Source organism: Pithys albifrons, chromosome 3 (genome assembly GCF_047495875.1).
Source record: "Pithys albifrons albifrons isolate INPA30051 chromosome 3, PitAlb_v1, whole genome shotgun sequence".
Lineage (NCBI taxonomy): Eukaryota > Metazoa > Chordata > Aves > Passeriformes > Thamnophilidae > Pithys > Pithys albifrons.
In genome coordinates, this window is record NC_092460.1 from 60,405,357 (window position 1) to 60,431,929 (window position 26,573).

Genomic DNA, 26,573 nt, shown 5'->3' on the forward strand with positions numbered 1-26,573 from the left:
AGTTAGTAACAAGTGGCCTTTTTCCTCCTTCCACTTAAAATGATCCAGCTAATACTTCAAGTAATTTCTGCACACAGCAACTGTATAATTGTATTATGGTTATAGTAAGGTTATTATTTTACCTATAAATTTGAGAGCTAGTTGAAGGTTGTTTTTAATTTCTTCATTAGTATTTTTATTTCCGTATATGAATGACAAAATTCTTATTTCTGCTGACAGATATTTCCTTCTATACTTCTGTAATTTATTATAATGCTGCTGTAATTTATTTACCATCAACCGCTGGATTGAGCAAATGCCACTTTTGCTTTTTACCTTGTGATCTTATCCCTGTAATTTTTATTTCATTAAACGATGCCAGCATTTTCTTCTGCTTGCAACTCAATAGCCTGCTTTTGTTGTCAGCCCAAAATGTGGGGTTTTTCCGAAAACATTAAAATAATGCCCAAAAACTTAAAAAAAAGGAAGAATCCAAACAGGTCACTCATGTTTGTTCTTTTCTGTGTGTTTAAGTATCTTGGAGAAACAACATGCAAAGTTTTTGTAAGTCTGAATTAATTTTCTTGACTGTGTCCTAACATAATTCCTCTTTCACCTTTACAATGTAGGAGTTAAACTTTCAAATACAGAATTTTCAGCTGAAATACATGAAATACACTCCTCCTGACTCTCCCAGTACAATACTGAATAGAAACACCTTAGTTTAAAACCTTTCTCCTTCTTTATTCATAGTACAACCCTACCTCCTTACCTAAAAACCAGAGCTAACATCTACTGAGGTCAATAGAAAGATTCTTCAGTGGCAGTTCTAATGCTGTTTAGCTGTCAATGACACTCACTCACTGAGAGTCATTTCTATTGTCATGTTTAATACTGAGATGCACTTAAACTTTTGGGCTGATGCAGTCTGAAAATCAGTAAATGATTATGCTGTTATGTCATTCTTAGCAAGATGGGCATCTGCCTCCTAAAAGAAGCTACTGGAAAAGAGATGTTTTGTGGATCTGTCTGGGATAGAGGTAACTTCACAGCAGCCCGTACAGTGCTGTGCTTTGGATTTGTGATTCAAACAGCGCTAGTAACACCTCAGTGTTTCAGCTACTGCTAAAGAGAGAATGCACAGAATCAATGCCTTCTCTGTTTCTCCCTCTGGCTCTCAGTGAGTAGAATGAAGGTGCACAAGAAGTGCAGGGGAAACACAGCCAGGACAGCTGAATGGAATGGACTATAGGGATATTCCAAGCCATACAACATCATGCTCAGAAATAAAACTAGAGGTGGGGGAGGTCTTTCCAAGGGAGGTCTTTTCATTTCAAAAGTATAATCTTAATTACTTCCTCCAAATTATACTTCCTTTAACAAATGAAAAATCTATCTCACAATTTTTCTTTTCTTTACAATTTAGCAGCCATGACTCTTTGTGAGATATTTTATGTAATTTTAAAATAAAGAAGCATTTCTTCTTTCAGAAATGTGACCTGAAGGGTAAGCTATCTGACTTTACATCTAGCATAAGTTTTGGGAATATCAGCATTAGCATTTATTTTAGATCTGGAGTATATTGCTGAAGTGAATTTTCTGTTTTCCCCCCTGTCATGCCTTAGTTCAAGCTGTGGAATAGCATCAGAGGTCAAAAAATGGGTTATTTTCAAACTAAATTAAACTGGAAGGTGTGCTTCTGGACATACTCCAGCTGTTAACAGGCACACATCCTCCAGAATTAGATAAAATCTAATCCAACTACAACCACAAGAAAGAGTATAATGCAGATGCCAGGTTCTCAGCAGCAGCTCCTCAGATCCCTTTCTACAAGAAGGCAATACTTGCCACAGTAGGCACAGGCACAGTAGCTCTTTACTGCCATCATGGCCATTGAGCTTTCAGCAGTTTTCCTCAGGACAAATGGAAATGTTTTTTCCTTCTGCAGTATTAAAACTGCCAGGACCTCTGCATGACCGAGTAGCCCAGGATTGCATTGACTTTTTAAGTGAGTTTGCTGAGTGTTCTCTGGTGAAGGAATGTTTTACCCATGTACCCAATAACAAAGAGAACCTACTTCAGCTACAGGTAAGGGAAAGGCAATACACTTGTAATGCATATTTAGGATGAGCAAATCTTTCCTGCATTTTAACACTAATGTGTAATACAAAATACTTTCTCTACAGAATAGAGGTGGAAGAGAATCAGATATTTGGTTGGTATTCTGTGAATTCAGAGATTCCTACCTTTTGGTAACACCATAAATTTCTTCTATAATAACCTGAAGAACAGCTCGGTAAAACAATGATTCTGTAGGCAGCTGTGAAAAATTACAACAGCAAAGATTTAAAATTGGCACTGAAATTAAGATTAGAGTAACAAAACCAGCACTGGCTTCCTTAACAACTTATTATGTTCTTTATAATCAGTCATAACAGATTTAAGAGCAAAATTTGCTAATGTTCTTGCATCCAGTCAAAATTATATTTTTGTATCAGATTCTAACATAACCATAACTGCAAGGAAAAAAAAACAACCCCAAACTCTGAAGATCAAAGGTTCATGGAGGAAAAAAGAACAGAGAAAAGCATAATGATCATGAACCAAATTCTAATATGCAAAATAAATAACAATTTACCCAAGCTGTTTTGAAGACAAAAGGAATAATTCCCTAGCTGAATCATCATACACTGTGGTTTGAACCATCCAGAAAATACTATGCTAAAAAAAGAATATACTGAAAATTTCATATCTGTGCACGATGCTCTATTTGCACAAAAATAGTTAATGATTCTCAACTAAAAATTCGCAGGAAAAAAACTACTGGGATGAGTGGGCTTACATATGGAAAGAAGTCTCTCAGCCTTGCCTTTTAAATACTTGCACAGTTGGTGTCCACCATCCCCTAAAGGATAAGTTGCATAACAATAATTCAAAATATTCACCGGGAAAAAATATACAAGGATTAAAAATGAGAATGATGATGTTTCTAACAGGTTCAAGCTTTTGTCATAACAATGTCTATTTTTACATTAGTTTAGTGAGTGATCCAAACCAGGGATATCAGAAGGACATTTGCACTGAATTTATGTATTAGCCGAAAGATAGTGAAGAAAGTTAGAAAGAGTAATTTAATGCCTTAAATTTTAAGCTGTGCTTTTTTCCCTCAGACTCTTAATTGTCAAAAGAAAACAGATTCACCAAGTACAACCACAGCAATAAAAATGTGACTTCACGATGACATCTGCTATCTATGAGGATTTGACATAGTCTGTTAGATTCCAGATATGCAGAAGTTCAATAAAAGGCCATGGATTAAGAACATTCAAAGGGAGAAAACACATTTTAACTTACAATGGCTAAAATAAACAATATTACTTACCATTTGGCCAACTGCAACTCGCTCCAAAGCCTTTAAGAGTCAAGGAATTAAATTGCTGATATGTTTATTCTTTATCATAACATTTTATAAACACATTGTATAATAGTCAGAGGAGATGACATTTTAAAAGATTAATGGTGTGACATAAAACAAGCTTGCACACTTTAAAGTGTTAATACCTTTAGGTACTCATAATCAGCTACTCCTGTTATTTTGGTTTATTTATAGGAGAAGTAATGACATCCAACTGTGTGGAACTAGAGACATGCAAAATTTGTTTGTTTTTCTTTGTATTGTATAAGAATTTCAGAGTATTACTTTCAGTAAAAACATGACAAAGAAATGCATTTTTCTTGGGTCTATTCCTACTGAAATACAAATAATTCACTTTGCATATTTGACTATTTAAAAGTAAATACTGGCTCAATGTACAGTATTAGTTTTAATCCCAAGAACTCATATAAATTGAACTGCTGTAAATAAAGTTAAATCAAATAAAACTTCAGAGAGACTGCACTTTAAAATAGTGTGCACTATTTTTCACTAGATTCTGCATACTCTAAATGCTGATGTAGGTGTTAAGACTACTTGCTTTTTATGATCCATAGTGACAAAGAATGACAAATAACTAGAAACATGGAATATCCTTTCACAGTTGAAAAGGTACTGTGCCTATAAAAATTTAAACAAGTTTTAAAGATGGTAGTAAAATGAAGACAAAAAAGTAAAAAGTAAAAAATAGAAAGTGAGTGTGTAGTGGCACTGTGCTGGCTCTCTTGTACCACATAGAAGGCAAGGAAAATCTTAGCCATGAAAAATGCATATACAAAATCACAAACTTGACAGTAGAAGTGTCTAGTGACACTAGAGAACTCTTTTGCCTTTTGGGAATGTTTAAACAGAAAAAGTTTCTAACTGACAAATTTCTGTGATTTCTGAGAAATCTAAAATAGATATACACGGCATGATGAGTACTGTCTTCCTACCATTGTTGAAAAACAGCCCAAACTTTTTCCAAAAGAAAGGGAATAGGAAAGGAAATAGCTAATGTGTCAGCTAAGGAAGGATTGGTATTGTAAGACACAAGAAAAAGAGAAAAGGCAAATCCCTTCAGAAAACACTTTTTTGTGATAAATTTTACAGCAACATCTTTAAAATGAACAATTCTTTTCTTTTACTTTCCAATGGTAACACATTTAAACCTTATGAATACTAAATAACTGTCCTCCTATACTTCCTCCTGATAGCATTTAATTTTCATGGTAGTACAAGTTTATGTATTCCAAACACATTAACCTACACTCAGTCTTTAGTCTACACTGTTCTCTGTAACAGAGGTACTGAGCTAGCAGCAGAGGCCAACCATAACCTGATGCAATTCACTAGGATACCAGAAATCAAAAATTAATAGAAGGAAGGAATAGTGGTCTTCTAACGCAAACAGTGGTTGAAATTTTCAGCACCTATCTGTTTTTTCAAATTAAAAACCAGCTCATCAACCTACCTTGATGAGGCTCGGAAGTACTTCCTCTCTTGGTGCAATGTTAAAAAAACCCCACTGTTTCCAGATTCTTAAGCCTCATGGATTTTAGAGCTCTTCTAGTTTTTGGAATGGGCAAGTTTGTTCAGGTTTCAAATAGTCCGAACATTCACTATTATGAATCATGAAGGCATTGGGGGAGTTCCTGATTGCAATCCTTCTACAATTACCTTGTTTCCCCCTAAGTCCTTGGCCAGGAACCATTACTCTGAGGGGTTACCTTGTTTAGGTTTCAGCAAAGGTTTGGCCTTTCTGTACGCTCTTAAAATACACTTCTGTCACTACTCATTTTTTTCATGCTGTTAGCTGGAAGGTCAATACTATTTTTTTTGGATATAATTTATCAAGCTTACAACATTAATGTTGTTATTCTGTATAGTCTTGGATTAAAGTCATGGCTTTAGGATTAGAAGCCAAAAACAACGAATCGTATAACATCTGGACAAAGCTCTCAGTAGGAAAAACAAGAGAAGGGGAATCATACCAAGCATGCTGACATTCTAGCATTGCGACCACAGCACCAGCCTTTGTCCTTCAAGTACTGAGACATGGGAAATCCCCACACTTTGTCACAGCGTTCTGCAAAATGAAGAAAAAACCAAAAGGCAGAGCCTTGCCGCATACTTACAGAATACACAATGGATTGGGCAAGATGAGCAGTAGTTAATGGAAGCATAAACACTTAACTGTTCTCATCCAGTACTAAAACCTGTGGTGGTGCTATAAAAAACATGTTTTCCCTGTAACAGATGTTTTGGGTTTATGCTGAATTTCTGATAATTTTCTGTTTTCCAAAACAATTTTAAGTGAATGTCCTTTACAAAAATCCACTGAAAAAAACAAAAGGACAAGAGAAAAGCTTCCAAATCCTCATGCTACCTCATGCTATGCCATGAGTCACAAGATGTAGGCCAGGCAGTCATTCCATGAAGCAGGACTTCAGTACTACTTCTCATTGTGTTCTAATTCTATCATAAACAACTTTTAAATATCACACAGAACAATGTGTATTTGTTTATTCCAGTTCTGAAAGACCGGTTCTGCTGCGAGGCAGAATATTTGTTTTCCAGAAAAGAGCAGCTGCAAAGGCTCTCGCTGTTTCTCCAAACATCAAGAAGCATTTGCATCATAATCTGTGCTCAGTTTGTTTCAGTATCATTTATATTTTGAATAACAACACAATTCTTCATGTTTAACACTAATGCAAATGTGGGAAAACTAAACTACAGAGATTACTTTCTAGATGTTCTTAATACCAAATTTTTAATGTAGACAAACTCGAAATGTTTAGAGTTTTCATTAGCACATTTGTCAGCTGATTTTTTAGAATGTTGAATAAGAATTACTACTTTCTTAAAAAAAACACAAACTGGCTGGGATCCTGGCTTTTGAGCACAGGAAGATGACTGGGGCATATTTAAGAATAAATCAAGTAATGGGGTTAAAAAGAGGACAGCAGAAACACAACTTCAAATTTAACAACAGTATGAGATACATATATCTAAGCAGAATTCATTTAATAAATTTAAGCAAAGAAAAAGAGAAAAAACTATGAAGAACCCTCCCCACCACAGCCCTTGGTTTTCTAGCAGTAGTGCCCAGTTTCAGTTGGTCTCTGGAAAGTAACAGCAAGCAGGTAATCTTCTTCAGGCAACCTCACCCTTTGGTCTCCTTTTAGCCCTGAGAAATGTCAGAGGCCATAGGGGGTGAATATTGATTTAAGGGCCATGATTTAAGAATAGGATTTTAATTTCAAATGATTAGCAGAAGGAGAAAGAAAATTCTTTAGAAATAAAGATGAAATTTTACAAAACTGCTTGCATTTGGTTTTAGCACTAGGAATGTACTAAGAACTTGTAAATACCTCATGACAAGCTCTAAAACATTAATTAACTTTAAGTCTAATTATGGAGCACATTAATTATATGGGTATTTCTACTGCAGAGATGGCAATAGGAACTTATTAAATACATTTTTTCAAAGACAATAATGACTGCCATGGTTCCCATTTTATGATTCACACTAATAAGTCGTTCTATTACATATGTTAAAATATTTAAAAATAAAAATTTGCAAACTGAGTTAGAAAGATGAAATCATTGATCTTTTCAAGAAAATCTCTTCTAATTTACATCCTGTCTTCTAGGCAAATTAATCATCCATGCAAGTTAAAGTTCCTACCCTGTCAGCTACAATCCCAGTATCAGTGCACTATACTCATGCATAGTACTGGGGAATTTATGACACCTTTGAAAAAAATATTTAGGCAAAGCACTGTCTTCATGTAAATTAGTGAAACTCTAAAGTAGCAGAAAAAGAGAGGGAAACCGATGCTTTAAGTTAGAAAGAATTTCTTGTGTATATCCAAAGTTGACCACACAACTACAATAGTGCCTTAAGTCCTATTTATATTTTCATATCCAGTCCCCTCTCAAACACACTGATAAAAATTGTAGGATTAATATATCAATATAAAGTTCATGTATATCTAAGTACTACATTTTTAAAAGCTGAAAATTCTCTTAATGCCTACAATTATTTTCAGATATACTTAATATTATATAGCTCACTAAATACCTTATTGTGCTTCTATCTGACAACATAACAGCTGCCTAAACTGTATAAATGTCCAAACATACTCAAGAAACATTTTAAGTACCAGTATTCCATGGAAAATTTCACAGTAAACCGTGCCAGTGTTCAACAGCACATGAAGCAATCATGTTATAATACAGTACAGGGCAAACAATCAGGCAGAATTTGTTCCATGAACTGTTAACAAAAAGGGGAATTTCAGGCAATCATTTGATGAGCTGGACTGACACTATGCTGGGGTATAATCTTAGAATGTACTAGTTAAATTGATATAAATTTACCTCTAAGCTAATTTCTAAAAAAGACTAAATCACACATTTAATAAAATGAGATGACGCAAATATTGCAATTATAAATCAGCAATTTTCTATTGATGTTTCTTCTTTTTTAGTAGTTACAGAAAACCATATATTTTAGTAGAAGTAAGATAAAGGTATAATTCTGTACGTTCACAAATGATTACAAGGAAATCCAAGAGAATGGGACAAACTTCTACAATAGCTTTAATACCAGGCCATCCATAGATTTTCATCTCTAAGAGTAATACTACAATTTCTAGTGTGTTAACACTTAAACTCTACTTCGCAAAGCTTTACAGTAAAATATGGTTTTTAAAACACAGCAGACCAACAAGTTTTACTGTTACTAGAAAAAGAAGCTTGATTTGAGTTCCATGGGGGGACCCAGATCAGAAAGGTGTGGAGGCAGCAATGTTGGTTCAGTGTTGTGCTTCCCTTGGTGTGCCTTTTCCAGCCTTGGTGTCCTAAGAGGCTTTTTGACTCTCTAAATCCCAGCCCTAAACCTCATGTCTGCTTTTGGCTGAGGATATAATTCAAAGGATTAAAAAGTCATTTTTTCTTCTGAGATTTGTCAGCGGAAATTAATCTCTCCTCAAAGTTGTTCAAATACATCCTACTTTGTCTCTTTGTATATATGGTAAAATTTCATAAAAGTAGTACTAAAACACAAATAACCTTTTCCAGGTCCTCCATAGCATCTATCTTCCATGACATCGTAGATTTGCAGTCTACTTCTGTTATTCTGTTATCTGTAGATAAACTACTTAACTACCTTTTTCCTGCATGGGAAAGACTAACTCTTCCTCGGTCATGTAATTCACAGTTCCCTGAGTTTGTATTAAAAAAAAAAATCCATGACTAAGCAGGATTTTTATACGGGAAATAGGGTCAGTGGGGAAGAAAAATGTTCTTTCCTTACAGGAAATAGAATCAGTTGTCATCAAAGTAATTTTAAAAACCCAGACCTAGTGAATGCTTTATTTACTGTGTATTATTAAAACTTTGGCATTCTCAATTCTAATCTTTTACTCTGTACACCCAGATAAAATATAAATGCAAAATGGTTTCAGGTTTTAATATATTCCTCCTACATTTATTAATGAAAAACACCTTAACAACTTCAATAGGTAATACTTTCATTGAACATCTGTAAAATTCATCTAGTTCATATTTTTTCAAGTTACATATTTTTTTCAGGATCAATTTTTATAGGAAACATCTGGAGTTTAGTCATTAGCTGTGTCACAAATTCATGGGAATGTGCCGTACACAGCAATATCTAAAGATGCCTTGGGAAGACAATGAAGCTTTTTGATCTTTTGCTTGGAAGTGTTTTCTTGTGTTGCCATGGTATCAGTGATAACTATTTTAAGACATTGGCTGTGGAATATCTTTGAAAATATACATAGGCAACACATAAATCATCTGTAGTCTAATACTCTGAAACAGTGAGAAATCTTTTATATTTCAGTGGAATGGAGTGATATGAAGCTGTTCTGTTTGCATAAGGAATCCCTTAAAAAATTCAGTATCAAAGTTTTTGTCCTCTGAATCCACCTTACTCAAGGCCTTTTAAGGTTTCACAAATATGATAAAAGTTTGTGTGTGAATTTTGACTACCCTTTGCAACCCTTTTGGTTCCCTTAATCATATTCACTAGCTTTTAATACTCAAAGTTTATCCTGTAAAAACTTTGTTGACTTCTTCTAGAGTGCAGTATTGAGAAACTACCCTCCGCAGCTTTCACAGGGCTTCAGGACTCCTCTGCCCAGCAGTGATGTGACTTTGGTAATCCTTACAAAAGCTGGAGTTCACAATTTGTAGTACTCAAGCCAATCTCAAAAACAGCTTCTATCAGACAGCTCTCGCTGACAGTACCCATACAATTACACCTATGTCTTATTTCAAATTGCCAAATACTTATAAATAATAACTAGTCAGATCATTGTTTATCCCATCAATTGTTATAGTCTAATCACATCCTGTGGTTATTCTCCTGATCTTTACTGTTTTAATCCTAAAAATCATTAGCAAACTGATTTTTTTCAGAAAAACTGCCATAATGGCTCACTATGTATTAGGTTTATGTAAAAAGTCTCTAATAAATAGTAAAATCCTTACTACTCTGATGCAATTGACTATCCAATGCAGTAACAGGGAAGAAAAACCCCAAAGGAATCAATTATACTAATGGCTACATATATTTTATCCATGGAAGAATCTCTGTATAAACAGACAATTCTCCTTAGAGAGAGCTGAAGTAAAACTACTTAGAATTGTTCAGAGATGTCACAATATTCCTTATTAACTGAAACTGAGAATTTGGTACTGCTTATAACAGCAGTGAAATTTAAAGACAGTGTTCAAAGCCATTGGCTCCAACTTTTTTAAATTGAGTTGAAATTCAGCATTACACAGCACCTCTTGGTTGTTGACGGTAGTAATAAATCAAAGCAAAAGCTTTCATGATATTAAGACTTCAATGAGGATTTCCAGCATAATCGGAAACATGGTCCCATTATAAAAATATCCAGATTAATTTACCTTATTTATACACATAGAAGGACACTATGCACTGATTGCATTATCCAAGACAGTGACTGCTGGCACTACTTTAATCAGAAATACTCCCAAAGTGCTCACACCAAGTCCAATGGCAAACTGAATCAGGCAATCTTGCAATATCTTTACTATTTTTAGAATATATGAGAAATGTAATGCATTATTCCCTGTAGTCAGCTCAGAGACAAAAAAACCCTCCAAACTTGTGATAACCAAGATGATTCAGTAGCTCACCAAGAATAACACAGTAACACTTTCTGGATATTTTGTCAACTCACCACCTCAGACTTACAAACATTATGTTAGGCATCAAAATAGGTAAATTTTCTTCCTATGAATATCAGTTAATTCCAGGTAATATAAAGTGAAAAATCAAATCAAACCAGACTGATCTTGGTATTAAATCTTAACTGCTGAACTACACCCTGTCCAGCCATCTCAGGTTATGGCAGCCAACAGTCCACAGCAGCTCTTTTGTGAGCTGGTTCATCTGTTTCAACCACAGATTGAAGAGAACAATGATCTGAGTTCACAGTAAAGAAACAGCAAAGATGGAAAATGTGCTATTTGGGGAAAAGAGCTTTGAGGTGGACTTGCCACAACCTTGACTTTAAGGGTGTGCACCTCAAGAAAATAAAAAAGCTTTTAAAGAGGGCAAAAAATAATACAAAATAGCACAGTGACACTTTTAAAACAGATTTTTTTAAAACTTTGAAGCCACTAAGTCAATTTAAAATAACTATAAAATGCTTTATAACAGAACTTCCCACTGTGTCCTTACAGAGAAACCCCTGCATACTGGACTGATTTCAAACAAGTGATTTCCTGTGTTGCAGCAAATTCTGCCCAATCCTCTTTGCTTCTTAGGAACATCTTCTATCTAGCACTGCATCCTAATACTCAAACTACTCTCTCTGTGTACCACTTCTGCAGATCTCTAGAATCACTGATTGATGCCTAGATCTTCCAGTAGCTTCCCTGAGCATAGTGTCAGAGCCTGGACAAGTGAAGGACTATCTACAGCAGAGATCATATTGGCTGAAGGACCACAAAAGCAAACCAGAAATACGCAAGTGCATGTGACCAAAGAGGATGCATTTCCAGATGAGACCACACTCAGTATCTGACAGGTCACGCCCATTAAAGGGAAGTTTCTGATTATGGGAAAAAGGCAAACACCATCCCCCGCTATAGTCTGACCTGAATAAGTTCAGTAAGTCTCAGTAAGCTTACAGAGCAAATCTTCTTGGAAACCATGCCAAGGCCAATAAAGACCAAGATGAGAATAGCTGGCAGGAATTTACAAAGGACTGACAAACTAATGCTTGCTGTGATGCAGTGACTGGTTCAATAAACTAGCAAATGGCACAGTCATAGTTTACCTTGATTTTAGCAAGTCTTTCCACAAGGTGTCCTTAGTTTCAAAATGGACAAAATGGAAAGATATGACTCAGATAGGTGGACTCTAAGGTAGGCAGAAAATTGATGGTACTTCAAAGCTTCATAGTGAAGCCTAGCAGGGGTTAAGTGATGTGATTATTTTCCCTTTTCAGCACTTGTGAGAGTGAGACTATCTAAGGTGCTTCTTTGGGCTCTCCAGCCCACCACACTGACTGAAATGAATTTATTTGTAGCAAGAGGACTGGAGGGCTGCAGAGAAGGTTGAGGAGGGATCTAACTGCTGTTTTTGACTACCTAAAGGAAAGGAAACAGAAAAGATTTAGCAAGACTTTTCTTGGTGGTGAAAAATGAAAAAGACAATAGATAATGCACAAGAGCTGCAAATTCTGAATAGATATAAGGAAAAGAACCTCATGGTGAGGGAAAACATTGAAATGGCCTGCTGAATCACTGCCCCTGGAGATATTCAAAACATGAATGGACAAGGCCCTGAACAACGTAATCTAAGTTGGCTATGCCTTGCACCATGATCTGACCCAGATGACCTCCAGAAGCCATTTGCTAGTTAAATGCTATGATTTGGTCCATTGTGGAAGTGGCAGCAAAATTCAACTTGCATCAGACAGCTGCATGAGGAATTAGTTTACTGCTTGTAGAAGTGTAGAATTGTTGGATCCATACCATCTGATTAGTTAAGAGTCCTCTAGCATCCTCTAGAATGCTTTGTCAGTTTGAAATCCATGCATAGGAAGAGTAGATACAAGATAATGGTCTGAACTCTCTCATTTTCACTTGGAAGAAATCTTAGACACTGTCGGTCCTTGTGCTCTTAGCTCTCCCCTGCCCATTTATGAACCAGCCATACAGTACAGGACTTAGTAAAGGAATACAACAGCATTACAGATTTCAGAATATGCACCCTCATAGTAACAGTACAAAACAAAAAAAAATCTATTTTTTCAGCACCACTGGCACAATGTGTTGTTTCCCAAGAAAAGAATATTGTAATTTTCTTTTATTCTGCCCAAATTTCTATCCTTCAAGCTGAGAAAAAGCAAACAGCTATAAATTTCAACATGCAGTTTGGCTTCATTTCCATTCTGCTATGAAACTACAGTATCACATTATTAGCATGCATGCATATCAGTTTGTTTGAACTTACAACAGGTTATCACATCTGATTTTTTGGTGGTGTTGGACTAACAATAATTTAGCACAGCCTTATGCACTAGTCTGGAAAAAGTAATCCTACAAGAACAGGAAGCCATGTCCTCTTTGCAATAATAATATGAAACAACTGACTTTTCAGACACTCAGACTTAATGACAAGCACCTGGAAAGTTCTTAATTTCTTAAAACTCTGATGTAAAAGGAATTGTATGTTTTTTAACTAATTGCATTTCTATGACTTAGGGATTTTGACTACATTTTTTTTCTTTGTTTTCAGAGGGAGCTGAAGTATTGTGAAAGAACTGAGACTAATATACTGCAAAAACATTTATGATTGTTGCAGAGCAAATAAAAAATAATATGAAAATATTATCAAAGTAAGCAAGAGCTAGCCCATGTCATGGTCAGTTTGGAACTGTGCTTTAGCTGCCTGAGCAGCTAACTGTTAAAGAGCAACAGCTGGGTTTCACCCGCCTTTCTGTCTGTGAAGTTCCCTGAAAGAGCTGATATAAACTTTGTCAATCCACCCCTGTCTCAGATTTGATTGATATGATGATCAGGTTCTAGGGCTTCAGCAGTTGGTCATTTAGACAGCTCAGCTATGTATCACTTGTTTCAGGAAAGCCAGCTGCTTAGATGTTTTTTGTTATTCAGAATTTCATGTAAAAGTATTTAGAGTAAAAATACCAACTTTCTTTCAAAAATGAAAAATTTCCACATTTGAAGGAAAATTTGCTATGGTGTGGATCCCAAAATAATTTTCAGGTTGTATCCCCAAGAAAAACGGTTATGTATGTAGTTCCATGATGGTCTAAACTGGCAATAACCCAGATCACAGCATCCAGATGAATGCTTTTTGAGTATTACCTTACATTACAAGAACTTAATTCTGCTCATAGTTTTATATGTACAACTCAACATAATAGGATGTTGCGTGTAGACAGTCAAGGACAAAGTCTGGTACAAAATATTTTGAAAGGATGGAAACACACTGGACTAAAAAAGCCTCCACATTTATAAGTGAAGTGATGAAATAAAACCAGCTGTATTCATAACCACATAAAAACATTATGCATTAATGTCCCTAATCTTAGTAAGGAATATTGGCATAACAGAAAAGCTACAGGGCATCCGGGAGTGAATGTCCCACACAGTGTTATTAAAACCAGGTCTAAAAGAGCCACTAGAAAGGAACAAATAAAAGGAGGTTATTAATTAACAGGCATAATACGCTCAATACGCAAACTTACAGCCACAAGTTAATCTCAGAAGAATTACCTTCTTGGTTTTCAAACTGTTCTGACAACAGATGGTAGCAGCAGCCCACACTGCAAACAGCTTTGATTTCAGGCTTGGCAGTAAAAATTCGTAATGTATTTGCGGCCAGATCTCCACATGTGTGTAGACCCACCATCACACAGTTCTAAAAAGAAAAACAAAAAAAGAAGACAATAATAAAGCATCTCCATCATCAACTGAAAGAGCGTGAATAACAATGAACTCCAAAACTCAAATATACTGCAAACTGTTAGTGAGCTGTAGGGCAGAAATATACAACTCTACAAAGACTTACTGTTCTGTCCTAGAATTTTCCAATGCTAATAAAAGGTCTTCAGTGCTAGGAAAACACAGTGAAAGCCAGTCATGTGGCAGCAGAAGTTCAAGACTATGAATAACAGCTGCATGGAAGGGAAGGAACATCTATGTGTTGACTGGACACAGTCTTTCCTACCTTTCTGTTCTTGTTATTAGTACCACTGCTACTTTTTTTCCTTACTTAAGACTTACTGTTGTAAATCTGGCTGGACTTATCTGTGGAATTTCTGCACCTTTAAGTTGCTGAAATCAAAACCACTTCCTAAATACAGACAGAAGGTGAAGAGCAGGCTTTGTTATTTCCAAAACTGTAGTACTGACAGTTTCACAGTATGCCTGCACCTATTCAACAACAAATAGGCATTTTGTTCCATAGCACAAAGGAAGAACATCAGGCTCAGATGCTCTGTTCTTCTGTCCATTCTATTTCCTGCTTTTCCTTTCCTGCTATTTCTCTTATCACTCCATTTCTCCATCAAAATTTTCCCTCTTCTCACCATTCATAACATGGTATTTCCCTTCTGGCAATATTAGTTGGAATCTACACGGTAAACATGATGTTGCTTTGAATTTCAGCCATATTTATTAATCACGGAATCAAAGAATCATGGAATGGTTTGGGTTGGAAGGGACCTTAAGGATCATCTGGTTTCAACCCCCCCTGCCATAGGGAGGGACACATTCCAGTGGACCAGGTTACACAAAGCCCCATCCTACCTGGCCTTGAACACTTCAAGGGATGGAGCATCCCCAGCTTCTTTAAGCAACCTGTTCCAGTGGCTCACCAGCCTCATAGTGAAGAATTTCTTCCTAATATCTAATGCAAATCTATCCTCCCTCATCTTAAAGCCATTTCCCCTTGTCCTATCACTTCATGCCCTTGTAAAAATTCCCTCTCCAGCCTTCTTGTAGGCCCCCTTTAGGTTCTGGAAAGTCCTATAAGGTCACCCCAGAGCCTTCTCTTCTCCAGGTTATTAACATGAAATTAGCCCAGGGTCACTCAGTTGGGTTACCTTTCCATAATCATTCTAATTTTATCTGATTTTCTCATCTGATCTTACCCATCTGTATTACCTAGTACATGCATGTGCAAAACAGTAAAACATCCTCTACTCTTTCACTTTTTCTGACAGGTTTTTTTTTAATATATAAGGAAAGGCAGTGATACAGGATTTCTTCTACCTTTTACATCACAGAAATTACATCCTAAGAGGATACAAAATCCAGCTGTGCAAATGTAAAGGCATATGATTCATCAACAAACCCTGCTGCTTAGGGTGTCTTTTGCAGACAGACATGAGCTTACTCCACACATTCTCAGATACTCACTCAGTAGCATTTATTTGCTCAAGTTATAGGACCATCAGCACAAATCTACGGTCTTGATTCAGAGATGAATTATGCCTTGGAATACAATAGTTCGGTTACTACTGCACATAGGCATGTCCTTGTCATTCCATAAAAGAATGCATCTAACTCAATATACATTTCTTCAGGCACAGCGAGCACACAGTTTCTTGACTTGTGTCACTGTCTTTGGGCAGCTGAGCTTGGGCTTATTTGTGTAGACACAAACCCTGCCACTTAGTAAATTACTCAATTAACTTAAATTACACTCAAAAGTCAAAATAAAAACACTATTTACAAACTATTCATCTTGAATATTATACTATAAATTCTCCTATGTCTTCCCAGTTTGATTGAAATTACAAAAATCTGTAACTTAAAAATCAGAAATCTCAGGAAAATTGAAACTCCAGGGCTTAATATATTCATCTACCTGGTAAATATAACTCCTTCCCTAATACTTATATTTTATCTATAATGACAGCTGCAAAATAACTGAATGTGCTACTATGTATGCTGTTAAATTTGACAGCTGATTATTATCTACCTCATAAATTCTAAAAGCTGCTTCAAAATAGTCCCAACACATATATTAAAATAGAAAAACAATATGTGTCTGCTAGACATACTTCTGTTACCTGGCTGAAAACCACTATGGTGCCAGAATATTCATTCATACCACAGACAGCACTTTATGTACACTCAGCAAACATTATGTAAATATGAAAATGGCAATAAAAAGACAATGGACAATCTAAATAGAGTAAATATTTATAGTCAAATAACCTCCAGATCTGTTATGATGTCACTGAGTTCTGTTTCTGCAGTGATGCAAGAGGTCAAGGCAAAATAGAGGTTCGATTCACTTGACTTTCTTTCTTTACTCTTGAGAGATATCATTTTTCTTTGCACTTTTTCCTCTTCACAGAGTTCCCCCCAGTTACACTGAGATGAAGAAAAAACTTCTACAGCATCCTGAGGCAGAACATTTAGAATAGCAAGAACCTCTTCAGAAAGTTTGCTTTCATGAGATTGTGTCTGAGCCACCAAATCGGCTTCGGTTTCTGTTCTGGTGTTGGATGTAGCCATTTCTGTGAAACCACAAGAAGGAACTAAATCTTGCATAATCACTTGGTCCTGACTTTGAAGACTGTTGGTATTATTTAAGAGCTCTTCACTGATTGCTTTACATTTAATTTCACTTTCCACTGGCCTGTCATCTGCTTTTTCTGAACTTTGGCTTTTGAGATTTGCTCTTCCTCGACTCTGATATGCTCTCCAGTGTTTCTTCAATTTTCTGTTCCTTTCATGAGCACCACTTGTGTTGGAGTCTGAGGAGTCAATTCCATAAACTTTTAAGTTATATTGCATGGACAAAAATGAACTCAGGTAGCCTTTTCCAGAACCAATATCAATAACCTAGATAATTGAGGGGCAAAAAAAAAAAGACAAGAAAATTTGCTTTATTAATAAGCAACAAGGCACACTTCATAAGCAAAACAATTTCCTAAAAAATTAGGCATGGATTGAATAGGTACATTACCAGCATCATCTGTCTCAAGACACTTAGTTCTTTTGCTTTGTTGTTCCACCTTCTGACTTTAAAACACAGAATTAACTCTTAACTGATTTGCTCTATTAAAAAGACACTGCAATGCTTATCTGATGCACATCCTGACTTTTCTGGGAAAGACCTTCAGTATATTTTTTGACAGAAAACTTCCTTCTGCTAAAGAAAATAACCACAAACCACCGGGAACTCCACCTGCCTTTGCTAAGCTTGGTCAAGATACAGAGATAGCAAATAAACTGCTCACAGTATTCAGTTTTAGGCACCTCATTCCAACACTGAGGAGCCCACTACCACTAGGTATCCAGGACAAAAGCGTCTTCAGATTCAGTGCCTAATTTAATCAGATGTGACCAAAAGACAGGTGATATTGATATCCCCTTTTATGTCAGAATACTTATTTATACTTCTTTCCCACTTTGTGAAAACAATTCATACAGCTTTTTTAATGTAAGGCTGCTTTTGTAATAAAACAAAAGGCTCATGTGTCACATTTACTTTCTACTGCCTGTTCTGGAGAAAGGAGTGATAACTGACAGTTTAGTTCATTTCACAGCTCATACCAGTGCTAGTTCAGTGACTGATCTAACAGAGAAAGGAAAATCCCACATAGAGTATTACCAGAAATGATAGTAAGCTGAGAACTTTCAGTACATCATCACAGCTTTACATAATATACATTTTAATTTGCAATAAATACATAATACAGGATTTTATGAGAATTTGCAAAGTGACATTTCTCAAGGAAACAAAACTATAATGTTCACTTCTGTCCAGGTATCTACCAAAACTTATATTGACTAGATGTAATGACTTCTTTGTAGATGTTCCGGAAAAGTGATGAAAGTGTTTGATTCTAGAATATTTACGTTTTGTTCTTGGTCTGTAACACATTTATAAAAAAGCTTACACAGGTATTTCTGTGTCCAAATTGCAGTATATGCTACATTGATCCATCTTAAACTCAACTGCATAGTTTTTTACCAGGTAGAGAATACTCAATACCGCAATATTCTAACTGAATGAGAAAGATTTATTGCCTACTTTAATAAAAAAGATTTGGACAGTCACGGAATTAGAAAGAAAAATTTGAGCCCATGTCACTAATGACTACGTAGAACAGTGGAAACTACATGCTATTAGGTAATTTTTTTTTACCCAGGCTGCACATGGCTTTCTCATCTGCAGTTATCATGTGATACTGCTGCATATTTGCAATCTAGGTATGCTTTGTCCAGCAAATTTCTTGAAATAAATCTGTACAGGAATGGATTTAGTGAAATAAAATTTATATAATCTAAGCATACTTTTGAAAATTACATTTATTTGTCACATTTATCACCAATATTCTCCTCTGTTCAGGCCTGGTGAGACTGTTTCTGGAGTGCTGTATCCAGTTCTAGGCTCCTCAGTACAAGAGACATCGAGCCCCTGGAGCAGGTCCAGCAGAGGGGGACAAAGATAATTAAGGGACTGGAGCATCTCTCTTATGATAAAAGGCTGAGGGAGCTGGGCCTGTTTCAGCCTCAAGAAGAGATGACTGAGAGGGGACCTCATCAATGTCTATCAGTATCTGAAGGGGGGGTGTGAAGAGGACAGAGCCAGGCTCAGCTCAGTGGTGCTGAGCAGTAGGACCAGAGGCAGCAGGAATAAACAGATGCACAGGAAGCTCCACTTGAACATGAGGAAGAATTCCAATGTGCAGGTGACTGCACACTGGAACAGACTGCCCTGAGAGGTTGTGGAGTCTGCCTTACTGGACAGATATTCACGAGCTGTCTGAACACAATCCTGTCCCACGTGCTCTGGGATGACCCTGCTCGAGCAGGGAGGTTGGACCAGATGACCCACGGTGGTGCCTTCCAACCTTATCCCTTCTGGGATTCTGTCATTTAAAAGGAAAAAAAAAAGTTCAAAGAATAATTTTATCCACTCTTTTATGCAACAGATATTACAACTATGCAGAATATGCACACCTCCACTTCTTCAAGAGTTTAATTATTTCTGTGAAAAGCAGCTTTTGGACACAAGACAGCCAGTGGAATTATTCCTAACTCCTAAGTGTGACCTCTAGTGGCTGCAGAGACAAGCTGCAGTTTGGGGAAAGTTTCTTTAGGTTTGTCCAAGTAAAAAGAAAACAGTAAGACATGGTTAAATTATACTGGGAGAACAGTTTTTAAAAGAAAGGAAAAACTGACTAAAAAATAAGCAGGCAATAATATTGTACTAAACAAATAGACTGCATTACATTATTCCCTGCTTTACCTTCCCTTGATTACATAGAGAAAGGTAATCAGCAATCCATAGCATATCTGTCAAGCATGAACTTTAAAAAATTAAATTTCCATGATGTAATAAACTCCAAAGGTCTTGTCCACAGTGACTTGGGTACTATGTTTAAATGCAGTTTCTGGCACAGAGCAATCAAGAACTTTGTCTACAGAAGCATTCCAACATTTCCCAGCACCAAATCACAAATGTAATGGATGCTGAATGCAGAATTATATCATCCTCACATTACTTATTGCAAGTCTTGCTGCATATGCTGCAATTTTTAAGGAAAACTTTTGCAAATACATTAAAGAAAACAAATGTGCACTTAAGCAAAGAGGAATAGACACTGGCTTCTTTTCAGAGTTTAATCAAGAACTTCCCTAAAAAAAATTCCACTTATATGATAGGAACAATGCTTAAAAGGGGCAGTAAACACCAGAAAAACAAGTCTTTAGTTATTTTGCTTTAATGTTTTCATTTAAATCATTAATCTAGAAGTGATTACCATAGTAATATTTTTTTGCTTTTATTCTTATTTTACTATTTATTATACTACATTATAAAATACTAACAGAGAGCAATATCCTCCACCACCCATTCTACAACATGGGTATGGAGGTGAAATGGAAGGCATTTTTCAGCTGTCAGTGATCTGTAATATCTGAAAGAAACACCCTGAGGACACATGCTGTTGTAAAACATGTGTTTTCATGGCTCTTGACTTTTTAATTAAATGCCACATATATTTTGGTTTGTGAGAAGGATAGAGAAAAATCAATAAAGAAAAACTCTCCTAAAACTTTTTAATTGCTATATTCTTCTTAAGTTGAAAGGAAACCTAAACAAAAGGAGTTGCATTTTAAAGACTGATAAGGAGGCTTTTCTTTTTTTTTTTTCTCAGAGTAACAGGAAAGCTCTGTTTACATTGGGGATTTGTAACTGTGCAAATAAACATTGTTACAGTGTATGACTAAAATGGAAAAAGTTAATATAGAGCAGTACACATTTCATATTCAGTGATATACTGAAATAATATTTTTTCATTAAATGTTACAATTCTTTTAAAGAGTAAACAGAAAATAATCTTATGTATAAAGATACTCCAAGGCATCTGATAAAAGCACATAATGACTGCATGAAATTGCAGCACACTGACATACTGACATTATACTTAATAATGACTGGTTTGAGATTTTATTAGTAACCAGCTACATTGAAACTTTGGTTAAGTTATTAAGATGGCTTTACTTTCTGAATATGGATTTTGCTTTCCTTTCATTCCTGCATCTCAAAGGAACTATTTAAATCTGAATGAAAATGCTGTATGAAACAGTACCTTCCAGCAAATGCAGAGAACATTTAGTATTGCACTATAAGCAAATCACACTCTCCTACAACTTTTCAAGTATGTGAAAGTCTTCAATAATTGCACAACTAATACTTGTCTGAAACAAAAGCTAAGCAAGGCAAAGAGCATGCTTAAGATAGAATAAAAGACTTTCACAAATCTGCTGATACTCTAGTTCTGTTCTTTACAGAGCACATCCACTTTAGGGCTGTGGAGAGCACCCACACTTGTCACTGTGACTGGCCCTTAAAGAGCTGCTGGAGAGATCTCCTTCCATCGCTGCAAGCAATCACAGATGCTCACAAATTGGTTGTGTCTCATCCAGTAATACTTGGCCTTAATTGCAGCTCTCTATTTACTTGGTAATCCCAGTTGTAAGAAGACTGCCTAAAACTTTGCCTTTGTCAGTCGTTCCTTACAAAACAGATGGTCAGAATTGAGAAGTTTGATCCCTATTTCCAAGGATGCCACAGGCCTGACCCAAACCTATCAAGAGTACTGCATCATTTACTTATCCAAATTAAACTCGGTCTGAGCCAAATAACTTCCTAACCAAAGTTCAGCTTCAGCAATTCAGAGCTGAATCCAAATTTTGGGGCCTTCCCTAGGGTGGTAGCAACAGCAATTTTGGATACTGCAGGTACATTAATTTTAAACTATACTCACACATGAAATCTGGGTAGATACCTTATAATCTTGGGTGTTATTAAAACTAATACAGTTTTTCTTCACAAACCTTTGTGGGAATGAATACTAGCCTGGAGGAAATTAGTCTCCATATACCCTTACAGCCTCTTACACAGAAAGCAAGTGCTGCTCAGATCTAGAAATGAATCAAATGCAGTGTCCAGAGCCACCAGTCATCTCTAGTTTAAAGCAAGGATGAAGCTACATTGGTCAGTTTCTGGCATTATAGAGAGACTGAAATGAATAAATGAACTCAGTTCACCCTGACAGTGAAAAATTTAGCCATCCCACAACACAGGTCTGAGGTACGGAATCTAACTGAAAGTGTAACATTGCAAATACTTACAGAAAAACTAAATGTATGTAAACTGAGGAAATGGTATTGGTGTACTTTTGTCTAATAGAGTGTGAAATACAGTACTCAAAAAATTAGATATTGTTGGGATACTTGTGTTTTGTCAACAGATCCATACGTAAAACTCAATAAGGTTTCAATGAACAGTGATCCAGTGCACTGTGCAATCATAATTATATGTATGTATGTGTGTATATATATATGGAGCGGTCCCGTGGTGTAAAGGAGAGCACTCTGGACTCCAAATCCCAAGCTCGTGAGTTCGAGTCTCAGTAGGGACCATCCCCTGGCAGTTCAATGCCTCCCTGACATCCCATCCCATCAGATCTCAGATGCTGAGCAGGGTCAGCCCCGGTTAGTACCAGGTGCTGTGACAATCCTGAGGACTTCACTGTCACTGTCCAAGCTCGCTCGGCCATGGCAGATGGACCTTAGGAGTTAAATGGTGGGGCCAGTTCTGCGCATGCTGTGCCACACCTGAAAAATCCACTGCGCAGGCTGGAAGAGCACACTTACGTGGGGAGAGCCCTTCCCAAATCTTCATTCATGCAGTCTGGTCATGCATACATACATATATATATCTAAAAGTTAAGTTATGATCAAATTTGAGAAAGAAATCCTGCAATTCTTCACCTTCCAAGGACCAACTTGTCATCTGATGTATTAAATGGCCACCTCATTCAGTAATAACTGTGTTGGGTGTTCAGACGTCCTGTGTCCTACCAATTATATTTCATACATACTCTGTTACTTAAATCTCTGCTTAACTTGGTTCCTCTTCCAACTGAAAAGGTCATAATTAAATTCGTAATTGATAGATCTCAATCCATGTTAAACAAAGGTGAACAGTATTAAAGAATAGGAAATAATTTAAATCTTGTGCCAGAAAAAGACAAGCTTTCAACATTACTCAGGATACTCTGCTTTGGTCTCTCTGTGGCATACTTTTGTGCCTGACAGAAGACAACACTCCTACTGATGCTTATGGAAAATTGCTAGTAATATAATACTGCTAAACAAGTCAGTAGACATCCATAGCAAAAAGCAACACAGTTTTTAGCTGCTCAACATAGAGAGGATGATTATAATTTCTTAAGATTATTCATGAGTAGTTATGAGCCACTGAAAGGCAGTTTCTTCGGAACAACACATTTGTAAAACAAAATTGTCATTCAGCTTGGCCCTAATGGCTCTTCTTTAGCTACAATTATGTACAGGAAAAATAAGAATAGAATATTTGACAGAATATAAAAATTATGCATCTGCACACAACAAGGAGAATAGCTCAGAAGGTACCTGGTAACATACAATAAGAAATGCTTTCTTACCTGCTTTATACCACGGTAATTTGCTATGCTGTTTACCAGCTCTGACATCACCTGCACTTCATGTGATTTCTTATTATTCATAAACTCATCTGGTTTGATACCTATATCAGATTAAGAAAATAAATACACATTAACAGAACCCATAATAACAGAGACTTGTGATCAGTAAGGAAAACCCACAGCTAATGTATGCTATACTGTTTATATTTTTAGCATAGTATTTTTTAATTAAATATTCACTCAATTATTATAAGGTTAAACTTCTGAATTAGGGCTAGTGAAAAACAGTAAAATTCAACACACTGTAAAACTCAGTGTTTTAAGATGTAGCATATCTAATACCTGACCAGGTATTACACAATAGCTACTACTATAAAACTGCGTAATTTCTCCCTGTTCATTAAAAAAATCTATTTTTGTCTCATTTATTAAATTGACCTTTACACAAATGAAATATAAGGGCAGGGACAATTAATCACACAGTACATCTTGTTCATGCTGCAGATTTGCTCACAATATCAAGTGGGAGATATTGCTAATAAAAGTTACAAGTGAGGCTGGGAAAATTCAAAAAGAGATAATTTTTTTCTTTATTTACCCTGTAGATGGATTACAGAGCTGTTATGCTGGTAGAAAATCTCTCATTTCAGTGTTGCTGAAGAATGTGTTAATTAGTGGAGTTAATATCTGTCACAGGTTTACTGCTTGTGGACAACACCAAGAACCCACTTGAGCCAAAGGAGGAGCTCAGAAGTTACTCCCTTGGGAGAAACCCACACATTTTTCTTAGGGGACCAATGCTACAGTACACTTGGATATTATTAAATTAATGGAAATTTTTGCAAGCCTGAGTGATGGTAGAAGAAACTGGATCATTACTGATGAGAATGCTCTTAGAAAAGAGGACTTTCCTATACAACTAGGCAGATTAATATACTTTCCCATTCTCTGCTTTTTGCACAGTATGTGTTCATCTGTCCAGAAACTGATCATTAGGCAAAAACTATGTTCATTCCTTGATCAGATCATGCTGGGAACAGAGCCAAGTGTGTTACTTCTTTAAAAGACAGTGGGGAATTGAACTTAGCTCATAAGAAACTCAATGTTTTTTCTATTTTTCCCAAACCCCATAAGATCCTTCTATTTCTTAAACATCTGGGGTTTTTACAATAAACTGTTATGACAATATTTAAAATCTAATATAGACTCTATGAACTGACAAAAGAAAAAATAGACTAAAAGATTTCAATAAAACAAATAGCAGAAACAAGTGTTTGTCATTTCACTGAAGGTTTTCCTGAACCTTAAAATTGTGAAGAACTACACAGTGTCCTAAAAAGCTCTTAATTTGTAAGCATATCAAATTAAAGAAAAACAGACAGAAAAAAAAACATTTAAAAGGAAAAAGTCTATCTGTTTAATTTTTGAACATTTTTGTGTCTGGATAGGCTCATCAGAAGAAGCAGAATCGGAACAGGAAGAAACAGACATTTAACTTCTTGACAGAAATAAAAGTTGTTTGACTGGTCTCCAAAGCTGTCACTTTGAAAGATGACCACATATTGCAACTTTACTCTTTTCTATATAATGAACTCAAAGACTGAATGGAGTAATGCTAGGTGAAGTACTATTTCAGAGAGTATTTAATCCCAATTAAGCATTTCAAAAATGGTAGAGATCCAGAAAACATGATCCAACTTACATAAGCTGAGGTTCCAGATGGAAAAAGCATAATTTGTTGATATCCACATATATAGATTATTACCTTAGCTACTAAAGTTTCTTAAACATTGTTTGACTGCTTTTTCTACTTTCTGCAGGAAGAACACAATGTTTATTTATCAGTGCTGGGAAACTGATACTGTTTGCAGAAAATTATAGATTTTTCAATAAATTTTAATGTTGCTGCATTTTCTGCAAAATTCTGATAGATTTTTACATTATTTTGAAAAACAAGCAGACACACTACAAACTAGTACAAAAAATGTATTCGGGGACTGTTTTATATTGCCCAGACAACTGAAAATTTGAATTAAAAAACATATACTACTTTTACACAAACTGTGTGAATTCTTTCTGGTATCATAAAATTACTTCCTTGAAAAAAAATTATTGCACATGTGGATTTCCTTCTTAGGTGCACAACTGATGTAGGCAGAAGAAATGCTATTTTCAAAAACCATTAGAAATTTAGAGAACCATCTCCTTTTGTGATGCAAAAAATAAAGTGGGGTTCAAATACTTTACAGAAGTACCTTGGATATGATAGAGTAATAGAAAGCTTAATGCCACCAGTTTTAATTGGTACTAAAGTGTTGCTCATTTTCATTTTGAACTCCTAGCACCAGTACCTGTTTTACATTTGAAAAACTGCTTCAACTCTATTGTGCCATTTACAGCTATATCTTTAGTTGTGAAACTGAAGAAATTGAGGAGAGACTGTTTTTTATACAGGGCTAATACAGACCTTTTAGAGATTTCCTATGGCAGAGTGCAGGGGTTTTATACCCCAGCTACATGTGGAAATTCAGATACACCAGATTAAAAAAAAGACATTCACAGTCCATACCATACACCACCACCTATACAGGAGCTGTACTACTGTGATTTAATTCCATGAGCCAGAATGAAAAATTGGCATAACCACATATTAAAAAAAAATCCCCATTGAGGCAGAGTAATATTTCACCACACTGGAATTAAAGACAGATTCACTAACAGTCACTGCATGGCATGACTACTGCCTTGGCCAAAAACATACTGCAAAGGCAGAGAGAGTACTCTTAATCCAACCCTCACTTTTTATCAGATATGAACCCTGTAACAAAACATGTTCTCTTTGCTGGCTTCCTCCCACTGGGCTGGGCTCTTCTGGACCCCGTGTGATCAGTGCAAGCCACCTGATGGCGCAGTCAGGACCACAGTGACCTTCATTAGAAAGCAACAGGGAACGCCCCTTGAGTCCACAACATGCTTAGAATGTTCATGCTTACCAATTATTCCAGGAAAGGGCAGCAGCAATATGTCTATACTAAGCAGTCAGAGAACTATGTAAGTATGCAAACTATGGGAGTAGGCTCAAAAGCTTGTTTGTCTTAGAAGAAGAAACCGTATTAAAACCATCTGAAACATAAATGGAA

The 26,573-nt window shown here is 36.1% G+C and overlaps 1 protein-coding gene across 2 annotated transcripts in view; it reads right to left on the bottom strand.

Annotated features, from left to right (window-relative positions):
• The window catches only part of METTL25 (methyltransferase like 25), a 44,863-nt gene that overhangs the window by 11,466 nt on the left and 6,824 nt on the right, over nt 1–26,573 (bottom strand). Inside the window, exons 3-8 of one of the 2 annotated variants that reach the window (XM_071552139.1) lie at nt 23,434–23,534; nt 16,658–17,290; nt 14,207–14,351; nt 5,386–5,480; nt 3,362–3,391; nt 2,226–2,299 (exon numbers count right to left, since the gene is read on the bottom strand). In XM_071552139.1, the coding sequence (XP_071408240.1) occupies nt 2,226–2,299; nt 3,362–3,391; nt 5,386–5,480; nt 14,207–14,351; nt 16,658–17,290; nt 23,434–23,534 (1,078 nt within the window). The remainder of the gene's footprint in view (nt 1–2,225; nt 2,300–3,361; nt 3,392–5,385; nt 5,481–14,206; nt 14,352–16,657; nt 17,291–23,433; nt 23,535–26,573) is intronic. The other variant, XM_071552140.1, reaches the window with a different exon arrangement.